This window comes from Rattus norvegicus, chromosome 20 (genome assembly GCF_021556685.1).
Source record: "Rattus norvegicus strain SHRSP/BbbUtx chromosome 20, alternate assembly SHRSP_T2T, whole genome shotgun sequence".
Lineage (NCBI taxonomy): Eukaryota > Metazoa > Chordata > Mammalia > Rodentia > Muridae > Rattus > Rattus norvegicus.
Window position 1 is genome coordinate 19,219,910 of NC_141553.1, and position 17,271 is coordinate 19,237,180.

At 48.0% G+C, this 17,271-nt stretch overlaps 1 protein-coding gene across 1 annotated transcript in view; it reads right to left on the reverse strand.

Moving 5' to 3' along the window:
* Positions 1-472: 472 nt before the first annotated feature.
* The window catches only part of Ccdc6 (coiled-coil domain containing 6), a 95,980-nt gene continuing 79,181 nt past the window's right edge, over positions 473-17,271 (reverse strand). The window contains 3 exon segments of the mRNA NM_001427373.1: positions 473-4,557; positions 5,736-5,860; positions 10,997-11,097. Coding sequence (NP_001414302.1) covers positions 4,354-4,557; positions 5,736-5,860; positions 10,997-11,097 — 430 coding nt within the window. The 3' untranslated portion in view covers positions 473-4,353.

Sequence of the window (17,271 nt, forward strand, 5' to 3'; positions counted from 1 at the left end):
CCTATGGCACATGCCTGTGCAGGTGGGTCCACACGAGGCACTTTGGGTGTAGCTTCCATTTATAAGCCCCTTGTTTGAACCTGGAAGCACGGTACATCAAGGTGGAAAAGCCTCAGTGGACCTGGGTTCAACTGCCAGCACCCACCTGATGGCTCGCAACCACCCGTCACTGCAGGTTCAAGGGACCCAATGCCCTCTTCTGGCTTCCACAGGCACATGTGGTGTACAGACATGCACAGACATATGTGCAGGCAAAAATATCCATGCATGTAATTTTTTTCTATTTAAAAAAAAAAAAAAAAAAGGAAGCCACACCGGCCCTATTAATGCCACCTACAAGTACTTCCCCCTGATGTCTTTAGAGTTTGTGATGGAACCTGGTTCTATCTGTTGGAGCCAACCCTAACCAAAAACCACCATTTCCAACTCAAAGAGACCAGAAAGAACGAGACGAGGTCGATGGCTCGAGGAGTACGTTTTAAAAAATTATCTTTATTTAGGTTTTTCTGATTCAGCACATGTATTAAAGACTGATCAACATAAAGTAAATAAGACAGTAACTGGACATCTTACATCTCTCTAAACTCCAACAGATGAATGTCGGGATTGCCACCGTTACCTGAACTCCAAGCTAGTTAAGCCGCAGACAAGCTACCCAGACAACACACAGAGCACACGAGTTATGTGGAGGCAGAGGGCGTGCTAGCATTCCGGCTCTCCCCCTCGTCCTTGTCGACATCTGCCCAATCAACAGTCGGCTTTCTTCCCAAACTAAGTCCCAAATAAAGTCTGTGGAGACATCTCAGGGTCCGTCCGAGCAGACATTCTTCCAAAGGAATGCACTCCAGCCTGTGCTGCCTGCAACCTTGCTTTTCTGTTTTTTTATCTCTCTCTCTTTTTTTTTAACCAGAATGAAGTTCAGATCAAGTTGCACGATGCAATCTGATGATGGCGAGGACCAGGTCAGACAGCAAAGCTGAGCGGTAACCCAAGTTAAGGCATGAATGCACACACGTACACGCACACGCGCACAGCACCCTTGCTAGCATGCACAGAGGACCCCACCGATCACTCCGCAAGAGGTGACCTGGGGTGTGGCCAGTACTCACAACTGCCGAGCATTCTGGGAAATGCTCCCCAACATGTTAGGCTAACACATTTTAATCAAAAATTTAAAAAAAAAAAAAAGACCTAAAACTTAGAACAAACAAACAAAAAAAAAAGCTCGTAAGCATGTTTCAGTCTCTCACGATGGCTCCTGAGAAAGAACCGTGAAGCAGCATCAACGGCTGGCTCTTGAATAATTTGGAAATAGAAGGTTTACTACGCATGTCTTTGGTAGGCATCGCTACGAAGCTCTCGGCATCGGTTAACCTATTAGACAGATACTAGACGGAAGATCAAGCCACAAAGAAAACTTCCTTCTGCATTCTAAAAAATAAAACTTTCTGAAAACACGCACTGCCACACGTTCCCGACTTCCTGGGTTATCTCTACACGCAGGGCTTTGCACAGGGCAGATTTCACCTAACAGTGGGGAATACGGTTTACCTACAACTGAGGGATCGACAAAGATTCACATTATCAGTTATTTCTGGTTGAATCAGAAGCCAATGACGAAGGCACAGCAGCACGAGCCGTCGAGAGCCACCTTCTGGCAGGTGTCTCATGATCCCAGAATCTAAAAGTCCTTCCGGTCGACAAAGACATTTTAAGTAAAAAAAAAAAATCTTAAAACACCTCCATGCCTGCCAAAAGTTCTGTCTAGAATACCAGCACGCTTGACGAGAGAAAGCAGTTAAGAACCCAGAGGTGCTGGGTGCGTGGACTTGGTTCTGTACAAAGGCGAGGTCATCGGGGAACAGAGGCCTGGCCCTATTAGCAGCACAGTGGTACCCGAGGGTCTCTGTCAACAGGACAGGAAATGAAGCCACTGAAGGTTACTGTTGCTCTCACCCGCTGAGGATGGCTACAGATTCTCATCTAGCGTTAGCCTATGAGAGAGTAGGGGAACTGAACCTATAGAAGCCACGTCCAGCCCACAGTAGTGGGGCTCCTGTCCCTAGGGGCTCTGGTTCTATCGCTACGTGCTTCAAAACTGACACAAAACACTCTACGTTCAGATCCTAGTGTTTGTTCTTTTGGTTCTTAACACCTGCAGGGACCGGTGACTGAGATAGCAACTGCTGTTAGGAAGGGTTGGGTTTGAGTTGAGGTGATGGCTGGAGAGGAATCTGAAGTACACTTTCTGGGTCAAGCCTGAAGGTCAAGAACCTGCCTCTCAAAGGCTCCTCCGATCGCCTTCACGCTTGTGCTTCTAGGAGGTAACTCAACTGACGTGGAGGGAAGACCTTTCCAGAACGGACCTATGTGCTGGAGGATATGCTGCTAGCCAGCGGTACTGAAATCTACAATCCCAGAAAAGATTCTTGTAAACACATACCGTATTTCTCTCGAAAGGAAAAAAAAAAAAAAAAAAAAGACAAACCAAGACTGTACCGTGAAGGAAGAATTCTGCCTAGCCTCAGAATTTCCCTGGAATGGTCATGTACCAAGAGGGTCGGGGAACTGCTGGAAATGCCCGGGGTTTGGTCTGACACTGAAAACCTAACACCTTGACAGGAGATATCAGACTCCACCTCGTGCCTGCTAACCGCACCACGGCCTGAACGTCGCACTCGCACACCTCATAAGTAGAACTTTTGTAGGCCCACAGTTTCTTCCTGGTCGCTGGAGGGTGACGATCCCAGTTTAGGGGTGGACGGGAAGAGTGAAAAGCTCCTACAGTGATTCTTACTCTCAAGCTCTTACAATGCTGTCAAACACTATTATCCAATAACACTTTTCCAATCTGTTAGCTCTTAAAATATGCATTCGAAGGCAAAAATGGAGGTTTCTAGACTGTACAATATTAATTATCTACAATGTCACCAGGGTATTCCTTGTTCTCGGGAGTGTGTTCCACGAGGAGCTGCTGTTAGAGATGGTTGCCACAAACATGAACTCTTAAAAATTACTGATAAATTAATTTTTCAGTCCTCTGATTATATCCAACAGAGTCACGCTTCTCGTCATAAAATATACATTCTCTAGTAAGTTATTTCCATCCACGGCATATATAAATATGCAAACACAGGCAGGGGGAAGCACTTGACTATAAAAGCACAAAGTAACCAAGGACAGACAGAGACAAAGGTCACAAAAGAGCCACTTGGTGTCCCCCACCCACCCCACAACCCTGTGAAACGGAAGGATTTATTTGTGCTGAATGAATGGCAATCCAGTTCAGAACCTCCATGGTGCTCTCCTTGTTTAACGCCGGGCAAAGTGAGCACGCGTCAGGGCCCGGAGAGATCCTCTGCTTGCTGCACTCCTGATTCCGCCATCACACTAGGGTGTTGCCTACACTTCAGACAGGTCTTTCCCAACAGCATTTTTGCACCTGGAAGATACTCGTTTACACCCTCTGTCTCGGGACAACACAAAAGAATGGGAGGGTTAGCCGCACTGGCTCTGTTACAATCTCACGGCCCCTGCAGCAGAGATCTAAGCCTACATTCCAGTTGGCCATCAAGAACACTGGTGGGAAGGCATCTATCCACTCATGTCAGAGGGTACTGGCTTAGGTGGATTAACATTGAGAAAGGAAAAAAGAAAATCACATCTTAATAGGTAATAATTCCTGTCCCACGCACGTGGGGAGATTAACAGCTGTGTGGTTTGTTTCCGTAGGCTGTTTTTACAAGGGACGCGGTGGTCAATTTACGTCGGAAAACAATCTGTAAAAAGTGTGTCTGTAGAAAGCTCTAGACTACATGTTGTGGGCACCGGTTCATCTAACTTCCAATCCTACAGTGAGTTAGTCTGCAAAGGTCTGAACTGTAGTGCTGAATTCTTGGTATGTTTGGTAAATGTCACTGACCCGGAGGAGGAGGGTTTCTAACAGCTCGGTCATTTTCCTGCAAATTCACAGAGAATAGTTATAAAAAAAGATCTCCCTTCTTATTTTACAAACCTAAAAGCCGAGAAAAAGCAGCCCTGGGGGCCCCCCAGGGGTAGGTAGGGTTTGCACGCTGCTCATTACCAGATACCAGACAGCAAAGGTTCCAGCCAGGGAATGACAGACACGGAGATTCAAGTAAAACACCGGTGGAGAAAGTCGTCTGGTTAGTGTTGCGGACCCGCAATGTTGGCTGCGTTTCCGACGGACATTCACGACACAATGAGGAGGGAAGGTAGATAACCTCAGTGCAAACGCATCAGATCCGAGTACGCCGGGAAAGAAGCCTTTGGCGTTGAGACGGTGGCTCCATCAGACGAGTCCCAACTGGAGATTCTGACTAAGCTCATGCATTAAGGCTGGGAGGACGGGTGCACCGGATGCTGCGCCTGCGAGGGGGCAGGCTGCGTGGTGGTGGCTGCCGAGGGGACCGCAGGCTGCATGGGGGGCGGAGGTGGTGGTGGAGGCGGCTGGACTGGGCTCTGTGTGTTGGGAGACGGAGGTGGCGTGGGCCGTTTAAACTTGTCAGGGCTGCTGCTTCTCCGTGGCGATGGCCTCTGAGGGGAAGACAGGGACATGGGGTCAGCCTGGGACACTGAGTCGGTTCCAGCAATGCATGAATCAGAGAGCGGAACCCAGAGCAACATGGGTTAAGAGAGCCACAGGTTCTTTCTCTGCCATCAGTGGTTCCTGAACTAGTAGGGGAAACCATAAAGGAGGGTGTGTTTACACCCAGCCTGTGAAGACGGCGTACAAAATGGAAACGCATCTCTCACACCTAACCCTAACGTGGGCCCTTTAAATGAAAAAACAGCAACGATGATGTCATATCATCCCTACTTGTGCGTCCCCAATCTCCTCACTCAGCTTCTTCCTCACTCTGAGGAAACACGATACAACATTTTCTACCCTTACACGAGGCCCTTTGCACTTCGAGACTTACACGAGGACCCCGAGGACGGCACTGAGTAAGGCTCTTCTTTGAACCTTTCTCTTTCCTGATTCCTACTACTACTGCATGTCCTCCTGTCCTCTCAGCCAACTGCACAGCCAAGTGTGCAGGGCAACTCTCCTGAGGAGAGACCTTGATGTGTTTGTGTGTGAGTATTTTGTCTGGCAAGGATAATACACGCATCCCGTGCCTGCCTGATGAGTTGGACCCCTGGAACTGGAGTTACACACAGTTGTGAGCTGTCATGTAGATGCTGGGAATTGAACCTGGGTTCCCTAGAGGATCAGACAGTACTTTTAACCGTTGGGCCGTCTCTCCAGCCTCCCGGAGGAGACCATGGGAACTGGGTGAACTCGACTCTCCTGCATCCAGGAGAGGAAATCAGGAGTGGAACTAGAAGCCAAGACAACTTTTAAGGAGGCCACCGAGGGCCAGTGAGCTGCAAGGGTGCTGACGAGAGGCATCTGCGGATGCTATGGAAACCCCTAATAAGGCTTTATGACAAACAGCTGGCCACAGTTCAGCGAGGACTCGGCCAGATCTCACACTACACGTCATGGTGAACAATTTCTGTAAGTGAACCTGAGTCTCGCGATGCGGGGATGTTAGCTTCAACACTAGAACTTCACGGCAAACTCATGGGAACACTTCCTAGCTAGAAGGAGAATGGACCCAAGACATGAGGTGGCAAACGGCTAACAGCAGCAGCCCTCAGCTCCCCCGCAAGACCAGCTAGTACCAGTCGGAAGTGAGGTGCTACCCGCTCCCGACGAGGACACTTACTGTGATGCCATGGGAGGCCCCCATGTGCTGAACGTGGAGGCCCGGAGAGTTGTAATAGGACGTTCCAGCTCGAGTCAACGACGTTGGCGGCGTGAAGCCAACTGTGTGACTTGCGTACGAAAGACCTGAAACAGAAGGGCGGCAAGGTTCGGTATTGTTTGTAGCCTGACTGTCTAGAATCTTCAACCAGCTTGGGAAATTCCAAAGGCAGAGGAATGACGCTTGAGGCTGTCCTCTAGTTTTCAAGTACATGTGTACCCACCCACATGTACACCTACACACACACACACACACACACACACACACACACACACACACACACACACCCTCTCTTCCCACACTCTTATTAGACAGGCCTGGGGTAGGGCCAGACACCTGAAATATTCAGAAGAAAGGCTGTACTGGTCTAGACAACACTTACAGTGCATGGACCTAGAGCTTTACACCTAGTACTCCTAGCATCTAACTGGACAAACTGTGAGGGTAGGTAGGTAGGTGCTGGCCATGGCTTCAGTGTGCAATGTGCATCCCCCCCCCACCCCCCCCATTCCCCCTGGACCACAGGTGCGGGTGCTTGAATCTCAATCTCCAGCAGATGGCACTGTTTGGGAAAGCCGTGGAACCTTGAAAAGGTAGGGTGGGTCTCTGAAGTGAGTCGTCAGAGGGGACCCGAGGTTTCGCAGTCTGGCCTCACTTCTGGTGGATACCATGTGAGCAGCTGCCTTAAGTTCTTGCCCCCAAGTTTTTCTCTGACAGGACAAGCTGTAGCCCGCTCTCTGCCCCTTCCTTCGATTGCTTCCTGTCAGGACTCTGTGGTCAGAGTGTAACTAATACAGAGCTATAAAAGTGGCTGAGGTAAAAACTAATAGAAGTCTATGGCCATACCACCCTGAAGGCGCCTGGAAGCTAAGCAGGGTCAGGCCTGGCTGGTACTTGGATGGGAGACTGACTGGAAATACTGGTGATGTAGGTTTAAAAAACCAAAAAACTAATAGAAGAGGGCTTGGACAGGGACCTGCAGGTGGCTAGTGGCCAAGCCATATTAGCCTTTTATTGCTGCCTCGAATTACACTGGCACGAGACACTTCACCTCTGTCTCCATAGAGATACAGAGAACCGACTCAGAGGACTTCCCTATGGCCTTGACATCAAACGCTAACAACTCATCTCCCGACTTGATAGATTACATCAGCGGTGCTTTTCTGGGTGATGCACTTCCAATTGATTTATTTTTTGGACTCCTGTTTACAGAGCAGGACTCTGCGGCAAAACGCCAGTCTCTGAAACCAAGGTGGTCATTGACTGTCCTGTTTAACCGATCAGCTGAGATCAGAGAGGTTGTCTTCAAGTAACAGTCCAGGAGCTGGAACCCTAACTCTACTTCTGAGGAGGCCCGGGGTGGAAGGGCTGTCTACCGGCACAGGGTCTGGGTTTGGACCCCACCAGCAAGCAGGAACGAAATGAGAAACCAAAGGAATAAGCACACACATCCCACTCCTGAAAACCCAAGATGCATTTGAAAGAAAATGACGCTTCAGTCATTTAGTTCAGCAGAGATCGCTTTTGGGGCTGGAGAGATGGCTCAGTGGAACGTTTGCTGCTCATGCAGGCCCTGGGTCGGAATCCCAGCATTCACACGGGGGCCCACGGCCTAGTTCCAGGGGGACCTAAGCACCTCTTTCTGATCCCTGAAGAAATCAGGTAGACATCTCTATCTCTCTCTCTCTCTCTCTCTCTCTCTCACTCACTCACACACACACACACACACACACACACACACACACACACACACACATATGCACGTAAAGCATTCATACACATAAAAATATAAAATCATAATACAAGGGGTTCCTTATATGAAACAGAAAACTCCAGCCTATTAACAAGGTTAATTTCTTTTTAAATTAGGTTACGTCAGTAAGAACCTTCAGACTCTTACTGCTGCCCCTTCTCCCACCTCTGATGCTCTAGGCCAGCAATTCTCAAGGTGAACACGAAGCCACTATGGCTCTAACTCTAACCCCAAGCCTGACCCTAAACCGAATCAATCAGATAATCGGTGCCCAGGGGCAGCCTGTGACAACAATGTCTTTTCTTTAACCCTCTTCTTCCCGAGGCCCTACTGACCATAATCTCCTATAATCTTGGTGGTCTCATTAACTTTTATTGTTCTTTAAATTTTAATTAACACACACAGAGAATAAACAGCAAACTTTCTTGTACTTGGAAATATGCATACAGTGTGTTAGCATTCTATCTAAGCTCTACCCCCCCAGTTACCTGGCCAAGAGCCAGGTAAGCTCCGCCCCACAGTTACCAGGCAACAGCCAGGTATGAGTGACAGTATACAAGGGGCCACTTGCCCCTTCCTCATTCTCTTCCCCCTTTGCCCCTTCTCTTCCCATTCCCTTCCCCCCTCTCCAAGTGTTCATGGCCGACCTCTACTCTTCCACCTACCTATGTACCTACCGACCCACCCACCCACCCCCTCTCTCTTTCTCTCTCTCTGCCCCCACTTACCCTCTTGACTCCCCTCCCCAAGCCCTGAATAAACTCTACTCTATACTATACTGTGGTGTGGCCGGTCCCTCAGGGAGAAGGGATGCCTCAGCATGGGCCCGTGGGGGCAGCCCCTTCCCCCAGACCTTACTACACCTCCAGAGAACATCCTCCATCCATCTTTATATAAACAACACAGTAGCTGCTAAACAGAATACATTCTGCGAGACTTACAGACAGGGACACCTTTTAAGAAAGGTGTCCATTGGGAATTTCAATTTGAGACAGCAGTGTCCCCAAACTGCTGGGGAAAAACACCGCTAGGCAGTGCTGTGACAGAAACATCACAATGCAGAAAACTAGATGGCTTTTATTGGTCACACTGTCCTAGCTCTGGTACCCAAGGTTCCTGATTCTGTCGTATCCTCACCATTGTTTCTGAGGAATCTCACCCCCAACCCCGACTGCAGTGTTTTTTCTGATCCCTTGGAAATGACATTCCTCTAGAAATTTTGTTACCTTTAACCAGATTAAATAAGGTATGGAGTTACACTACACGTGACTTGGCATTCCTACGGGCTAAACAATAACCACCCCGCCCCACTCCTGACTTAAGCCTTCCTCTCTTACACCAGTAAGGCAGAAGGCAAAAAATAAGACCTTTACTGTGGTGACAACACCCTAGGACTGTCTTGGGGGGAAAATAGAGGGGCACCTAAGAGAAGCTTTGGAGGTGAGACTTAAGGCCACTGGAGACAGAGATCTGAATTCAGATCTGGGAATCCTTTCGGCAAGAATGAGGAGCAATGGCTTGGATAGAAATCCAAGGTCTGTCCGTGTCCCCTTTACCTTACAGAGCTCACATTTCCAGCAGAGCTGTCCCCTTGTGGGAGACCCTTTACTGTTAGCTCTGAACGTCCCCTCAGAGGACATGGCAGGCTTCAGAGATGGTGCAGTGGTTAGAGCACGGGCTACTCTTTCCAGAGCACCTGCTGTTAATCCGCAGGACCCATTAGCATGGCAACTCACAGCCATCTCTAACTCTGGTCTTAGGAAACCCAATGCTCCCTTCTGACCTCCGAGAACCACCGCCCATCCACGCAACGACGATGACAAGAACGGCGGCAGATGTCACTGTCATGCTGGCTAGATCTCAAACTGATCTAAGCCAAGAAGATTCTACCACACTGCCGCAACTGCAGTGGCTCTAGAACGTCATGTCTCCTTCACCGACCTGAAGGGAAAACCTTAAGTATGACCTTATACAAAATGAACCACGGTCACCCCTACAGTGACACTCGCCAACCTGGCACCCCACCCCCAGCCGGTTCCTCAAGTCTACCTGCAGCGGGCACAGAAACAAAAGCCTCCAGGTGCAAGCCTTCTCTTTCTCCCCCACCACTCCTGCTTCCCTGTGACTCCGCCCCGCTTCCTCTCACCCTCGGCGTGAACCAGGCACTCGCCCACCTACAAGGGAGCTGGGAGCCGAGCACTGCTGGTGACAAGCCTGGGACACTGAGGAGTATTTTGGGGTCAGGTGAAGACAAGCATGCTGGGAAAAGGCCGTGGGTGACAAAGCCAGCGTTGGGAGAAGTTAGCTGTCTTGCTTGCACAAGCAGCCTACCAGGCCAACGAGGCTTGGCTCACAAACCACTGAGGAGGGCACTCAGGCCAAAGAGAGGGGCACTGGTTTTGAATAAAGAAGCTCAGCCGGGCCTCTTCTTGGCCCAATGACCCAGAACCTGTAAGCAACCCGCAGAAGTGGAATTGAGGCAGTTGGAATGAAGTGAAGGAATCCTTAAAAGGTGCACGGAAGACATCCTGGAAATCAACCCACGGACCTGGCCCACATCCCGAGACCAGTCACACACAGAGTCTTCTAAGAAAGGGGTTTTGAAGTCAAATTGAAGGTAAAAGAAAAAGTAGACTAAGGCTGGGAACATCGAGGAGAGGGGGGCAGACAGAGGGTATGAAATCCTCGAAAATAAAAGTTAAGCAGTAAATCGAAACATTAAGTAATAAGTAGTTAATAAAATAAATCAGAGTCCTCGTGTTCAAGGTCTCCAACCAACACTCAGCACTCAAGGTGACCTTAGATTTAAAAACCATGAAATAGAAGGGGTGCAACCAGGGCTGCCGAGCAAACACACCAGGACAGCAAGCTGCAAACCAGGGGAAGCATTAAGCTAAACCTCTGTGAGGCCCTGGGTTCAATCCCCAGTGCCTCGCAGCCATAGCCCCCACACACAGCCCCCCAAACAGCTCTAGCCACATACACAGCCCCCTGCACCTCCCCCACATATACACAGCCACATAAACACATACTCATGCACAGTCATACACAGTCCCCCAAAAGCTTTAGCCCCTCCCCTCCATGCATACACCCCACAGCTACCCCAAAAAGCCTTAGCAACACAGCCACACACAGCTATACACACACAGCGTCACAAACCGCTCCACACAGTCAGATATATAGTCATACACACACAGCCACATACAAAACCCCCTGCAAGCCCCCCACATACATATACACACAGCCACATATACACAGGTAACACATACATATACTCATGCACAGCCAGACACACAGTCCCCCACAGCTCCCCCAAAAGCCTTAGCCATACACACACAGAGACAGAGAGACGTCTGACAGACACACACACGCACGCACACGCGCGCGCGCGCGCACACACGCACATACACGCACACACGCTAAACATCTGGAAAACAGTCACCCTGTGGTAGCCCGCAGACACACTCACCGGGTGATATAGGCCTACTTGAACTGGGAGAAGGCGTGTAAGGGATTGGGCTGGACACAGTGCGAGGTCGTAATCCTTGAGCAGACATCTCATTGAAATACCTGAAAGGAGAGAGGAGGAAGAGGTTGAACACCCACGTTCACGCGGTCCTTAGAAGAAACCCTAGGAGTGAAGCTCTGGGGTTTGGAGAGGCTGTACCCAGGGGATATCTCCAGTGCACACTCCTAAGTCACCCTGCATCACTACCCGCAGAGGCCTGTCATAGCCACGCAATACACAGACATCAGAAGGGACCTGTCCTGAAGCCCCACCAGGGACCTCAGGAGCACAGAGATATCTATGCTCCAACTGTTATTTGGAACTGAAAACCAACAAGCTTACCGACCCTCGACCCATAGAAGGACAACCTTGCCCCCGGGCCGAGGGTCATGTTCACAAGGCAGGCTCTGCGTAACAGAGGGTCACATGTTAGAGTTTAACAGAAGACGCCAGTGCTGGGCACCTTGGGCGGTCACGCTCGGGCACACTGTGCTGAGTCTGGCCCAAATGTGCTGAAGTGTGATTACTGCATCCATTGGCTCTCCCAGTGCTGATGCAGGGGGAATTTCTGCTTGACAGACTTCCTGATGAACCACTCTCCCGGGTCTTAGAGCTAAACAGGCGTGGACTTTGACCTCAGAGAGCCCGTTGTCAGCCCTGGGGTTCATTCCCACGAGGGACTAACCCAGCCACTTCCAAGCGGGTTACTGAAAAGCCTGATGGGACACACGGCTCAATGAGATGCCTGTCTCTGTCTCCTTCCCTTCTTTAGTTCCCGCAGGAACACCAGGTGGGATGTGTCCACACACTGCACATATGGGGGGTGGTTTAAGATCACCCCGTACACTCTTAAGTGTCTGATGTTTTCTTTCCCTGAGATCTATCCCATTGGATCAGTCCTGGGGTGCAGAACACCACTTAACCAAGTACTCTTAGCAACTTCACGGTAACTTTAATAATTTACAAAATAAATAAAAATTGAAATAAAAGCGGGGCTGGGGACATAGCTCAGTTTATGCTTTTGTAGCATGCATGAAGCCCCGGGATGTGCCTCCAGCACTCTGGTGGCACGCACCTCTAATCCCAGCAATCTGGGGTGGAAACAGGAGGATCAAAACTCAAGGTCAGCTCAGGCCTACAGGAGATCCTCCCTAAAAACAGATAAAAGTAAACAACAGAAAAAACAAAACAAAACAAAACAAAACTTGCACAGTGAACGGCTGCTCTGGAGGAAGCGGCCATCTATCTGAAGTGTGAGGGAGCCACATCTTCCGAGGATGGCCCCTCTGAAGCCCAGTCCGGGTCTCCCGAGTCTTAAAGACATTAATAAAACATCTAGTGACCTGCTTTGTGTCCGGGCCGATGTTTTCAGTCAAACAATTTTTCTGAGAGTGGGAAACTCACAAGAACAGATTTAGAAGCAGGGATTACAATTTCATAATACAGTCTTTTGAGAGGAGAGAGAGAGAAAAAAAACCTCTTCCAGTGAGGAAACAGATTTTAAAGAGGAAAACTTGGCATTCTTCTGTAAATTTTAAAGTCCCATTTATACCTTGCCACCATTTAAAAAATTCTGTTTTCCTGAAAGCATCCAGAGGAAGTGCTGGGGAGCTTTGGTGGTTGTGGAGGGCTGTATGGCCAGTCACACTTTTGTCCTCAGCACACAGCACACCTCACAGAACAGACTTCACGTGATGGTTGGAAAATGCTTGGCCGAGGGAGCAGAACTATTAGATGTGGCCTTGTAAGAGGGAGCATGTCACTGTCACTGTGGGGTGGGCTTCGAGACCTTCCTCCCAGCTTCCTGGAAGTCAGTCCTCTCCTAGCTACCTCAGGAACAAGATGTAGAACTTTCAGTTCCTCCTGCACCATGCCTGCCTGGATGCTGCCATGCTCCCACCTTGATGATAATGGACTGAACCTCTGACCCTGTAAGCCAGCCCCAATGAAACGCTGTTCTTATAAGAGTTGCCTTGGTCATGGTGTCTGTTCACAGCAGTAAAACCCCAGCTAAGAGAGCCTGGCTGGTTCCCTAGGTCTCACACAGTGATTCCGTCTCTCTTCCACAGTGAGATATGGCCCAAGCCTGGTCAGAAATGGTCTGTGTCAGAGGAAGGCTAATTCCACAGCTGCTGCTCATAAAGGTCTTTGTTGCGTTTGGGTTTGTTAGTTATCTTAATGACTTCCTCATTCCCGAGTGTTGAGGAGACAATGGGGGAGGATCTGACATTAGGGGAGGATCTGACAGAGGTGCCCATGTAGAGGCCAGCTGCTCTAATTATCCGTCGGACGCTCATTCCAGCATAGGAGACAGAGAAGTGCAAGCTAAAGACACAGAAACCACATTTAGTAAAAGCAATGCACAAAGTTTCCCATAACTGGGGGAGGAAAATGGCCACACAGATAGAAGAGGTTAAGATGAAAAAAGAACTCTGTACACCTTACCGACTACACAGAGCAGCGAAATAGCACGGAGGCTTGCACGAGAGAAGCGAGTCAGGGATAGAGGAAACCAACGGGAAAACAGCAGTGTATTCCAGAGAAATCCTAAAAGCCAGAGGGGCATTCAGCAATAACATGTCCCAAGCTCTGAAAACCATTAGCTTGGAGGCCCAGATCATTACACCAGCAAAACTACTCTTCATAGCTGAAGGAGAAAGGAGGTTCCCTTATAAACCCAGACTAAAGGAATTGATCATCGCTAAGCCAGCTCTACAGATGATCCCTGAAGGAATTCTACGTAGCAAAGAGAAAGACAAAAGACATTCATGAGGCTAGGGTGAGGAATGACGTGTGTACTAGAACAGTAAGGGAACAAACGGGGATCAGCGAAGTGCCTAAAGTTAAATAACCCAGAAATGTCAGGAAGGCACCCACACCTTCCAACAGAACTCTGAAGGCTCATAGTTGCAACTGTCAAAGCAAAAGACACGAGAACAGTAAGCTGGGTTCAACGGCAGGAACCATCTGTTTGCTGCCTAAAAGAAACACATCTCACTGGCAAAGCCAAACAGAGCATGCGTGAGAGGGAGGAAAAGACAGTCTAGACTAATGGAAGGTTGGTACTGATGTTTAGACATTTGACAAAGTAGATTTCAGTCTGAGAGTAAGAGATGACAATGTGTCCAGTTTCATCAATAAATACCATGGGGTATAAAAACACAGACTTAAACAGGAATAGCAGGAGACCCCAGTCTCTAGACTCAACCAAGTGACAGGCCACCCAGACCAGAAGAACTCACAAAAATCTATCAAGAGTTAGATAACGCAGACCAAACGGTCTAAAGGAACACCTAAGACGATCCCACTAAAACGGTGCAGGACGCATGGTCTCAGTGGGCGCCTATGGACTTTCTCCAAAATGGACCACATCAAATCTTAACAGCATAAGCCTAATTATTTCTAACGTTCTACAGATGGTCGTAGCGGAAAATCAGCAGAGAGAAAGAGAACACAAAATGCAGAAAGCCATGGAGAATAAATAACACACCACTGAATGATAAAACGGGCCAATGGAAGAAGTCAGCAGGGAAATTAAAAAATCCTACAATTTAATGAAAACAGAAACAAAACATCAGAACCCAAGGGATGTAATCAGAGTGCTTCCAAGATCTAAGTATACAGCTACACATGCCCAGAGGGAGAGGGAGGAAAGATAGATCCCGAGTCAGTAACTTAATGGTGCACACATCAAGGGCTTAAGAAGAAAAGGAAGCATGTCAAATCCAAAAATCAACAGATAGAAATACTAAGATCAGGACAGAGGCTGATGAAATGGGAATAATCATTAATAATAACCAATATTATTATTGATACTAGTAACCAATGAGAAAGTTGGCTCTCTGGAAAGCCTTAGCAAAACTAACCTAAAGCCAGACCAATCAGATTCAGAGGATCTTCGGGGCACAGTGTGAAAACCTACATTCTAAAGAACTGGAAAATTCTGTAAGAAATAGATACAGTTCTTGAAATACACCCGACTTATCAAAGTTAAATTGAGAAGATATAAACAGCTTAGAACTTAGACAGAGTCCATTATAAGCAATGATTGAGTTAGTAATTTAAACTCTCAACACACACACACACACACACACACACACACACACACACACACACAGAGAGAGAGAGAGAGAGAGAGAGAGAGAGAGAGAGAGAGAGAGAGAATATGAATATGTCCAGGCCCAGAAGGACTCACTGCTGTGTTCTGCCAGACCTCTAAAGAGACACCAAGCTTCTTCAAACTCCGGCAAGAAATAGAAGAACACGGCCACGTTCATTTAACACAGCCACCATTCCAGATACCAAACCAGATAAGGACCCCACGGCAACAGGCAATGAGAGGACCATCTCTCTGCTAAACATGAATCCAGAAATTCTCGCTAAAAGAATTTGCAATTGGAATCAACCACACGTTAAAAAAAAAAAAAAAAAAAAAAAAAAAAAAAAGCATTTGCCACGAGCCAGACAGTTTCAGTCTAGGGATGCAAGGGATGGTTCAAGACAGTCCTGTCAAGTTCATCGGCAGACTCTGGGCAGGAATCAATCGCGTCTGTGTTTCCACAGATGCCGAGGGAAAGTGACAGAGTCCAGCATCCTTTCACGATCAAAGCCCTGAAGAAACTATGGCAGAGCGCACCTCATCGTAAGAAAGGGTATGTGCAGCAAACCAACGGCCAGTTATACTGAAGGGGCAAAGTCTCAAAGCATCGGCCCCCACAGCAGGAAGGTGACAAAGGTACCCACCGTCTCCACACTGACTCAGTGTGTCTGGCAAGTCTTTGCCAGGAGCAAGCAGACAAACGACTACGATGGTTACAGATAAGTAAGATACTGAATGACTTATTTGCACGCATAGTTTATTACATTAAAAAGGAATCCTGAGGATTCTTAAATCACGTAAGTAACAAGGTAAAACTCAACATCTAAAACGTCAGACCGACACCAGACTTAGCAAGAGATAAATCATGGAATCAATTCTTATTATCTTAAGAAAAAAAGAAAAAAAAGGGATAAAACTAACTTAGTAAGTAAAAGACATTAACAATGATAAACCTAAAACACCAAAGCGGGGAACAATTGAAAAAGCCTTTAAGAGGGAAGAAGCTCCCATCGGCATGGATAAGCAGAATTACTAGAAGAACGGCAGCGCCAAGGGCAACTTCCATAGACAGGGAAAAACCCTAAAATTAATAGAGAAGCCCAAACAACCCCAGGCAGCCAAACCAATTTCAAGGCAGAAAGAACAGAGTTCAGAGTGTCACGGTGTCTGACTTCAAACTATCCTTCAGAGCCACGGTAATAAAAACAGCAAGGCACAGCCGTGAAACAGCGGATGCGGGATCAATCCGTACGATTCCCTGACTTTTTGAGAAGAGTACGAGAGATTCACAATGGAGAAGGGACGGCCTCCCTGACAAACGGTGCTGAGCTCGGAGCAGAATGGAAATTGTACAAAGATCATCTCAAAAGGGGCCAAAGACTTTGATGTGAGGCCCGAAGGCTTGAAACTTAAAGATACAGGCGCTGTTTTCTGAAGAAAACTCCAATGGCTCAGGAAGTCATACCAAGAACTGATAAGCGGCACCGCATGAAACAAAGACCCAAAGGAAACAAATGCTGCAAACCAGTGGTTCTCAACCTTCCTAACGCTGTGACCTTTAACACAGCTTCCTCATGGTGTGGTGACAACCCAACCATAAAATTACTTTGTTGCTACTTTGTAACTGCAATCTTGCTATTATGAATCGTAACGTATCTGATATGCAGGGGGACCTGATAGGAGAGCCCAATGGGGGTGCCGACCCACAGGTTGAGAACCATCAGAACCACCGTTGAAGAGGAAGCCCACAGAATGGCAGAGAATCTTTGCGGGCTGCAGAATGGACAGGTAGTTAACAATATGCAGCACATATAAAAGGCCCGTGTACAAGTGTGGTCTCATAGCCAGGACACTGAGTCAAAGGTCAGAGCCAGTAAACTCAGTGGGGTTTAAAACAAAGACAGGGGAGGGGGGTTGAAGAGGAGAAGGGGGAGGGGTTGAGAGAGTTGAGAGTCATGGGGTTAAAAAAAAAATGACCTAAATTCAATATATTCATGTTTGAAATTATCAAGGAATACTTTTTGTCAAAGCTTGGCAGGGTTTAGTGACAAACGAATTAACATTAAAAAACAAAACAAAAACCCCTAAAGCCAGAAAAAAAAAAAAATCACTGAAATATTTGCAATTCAATTAAAGC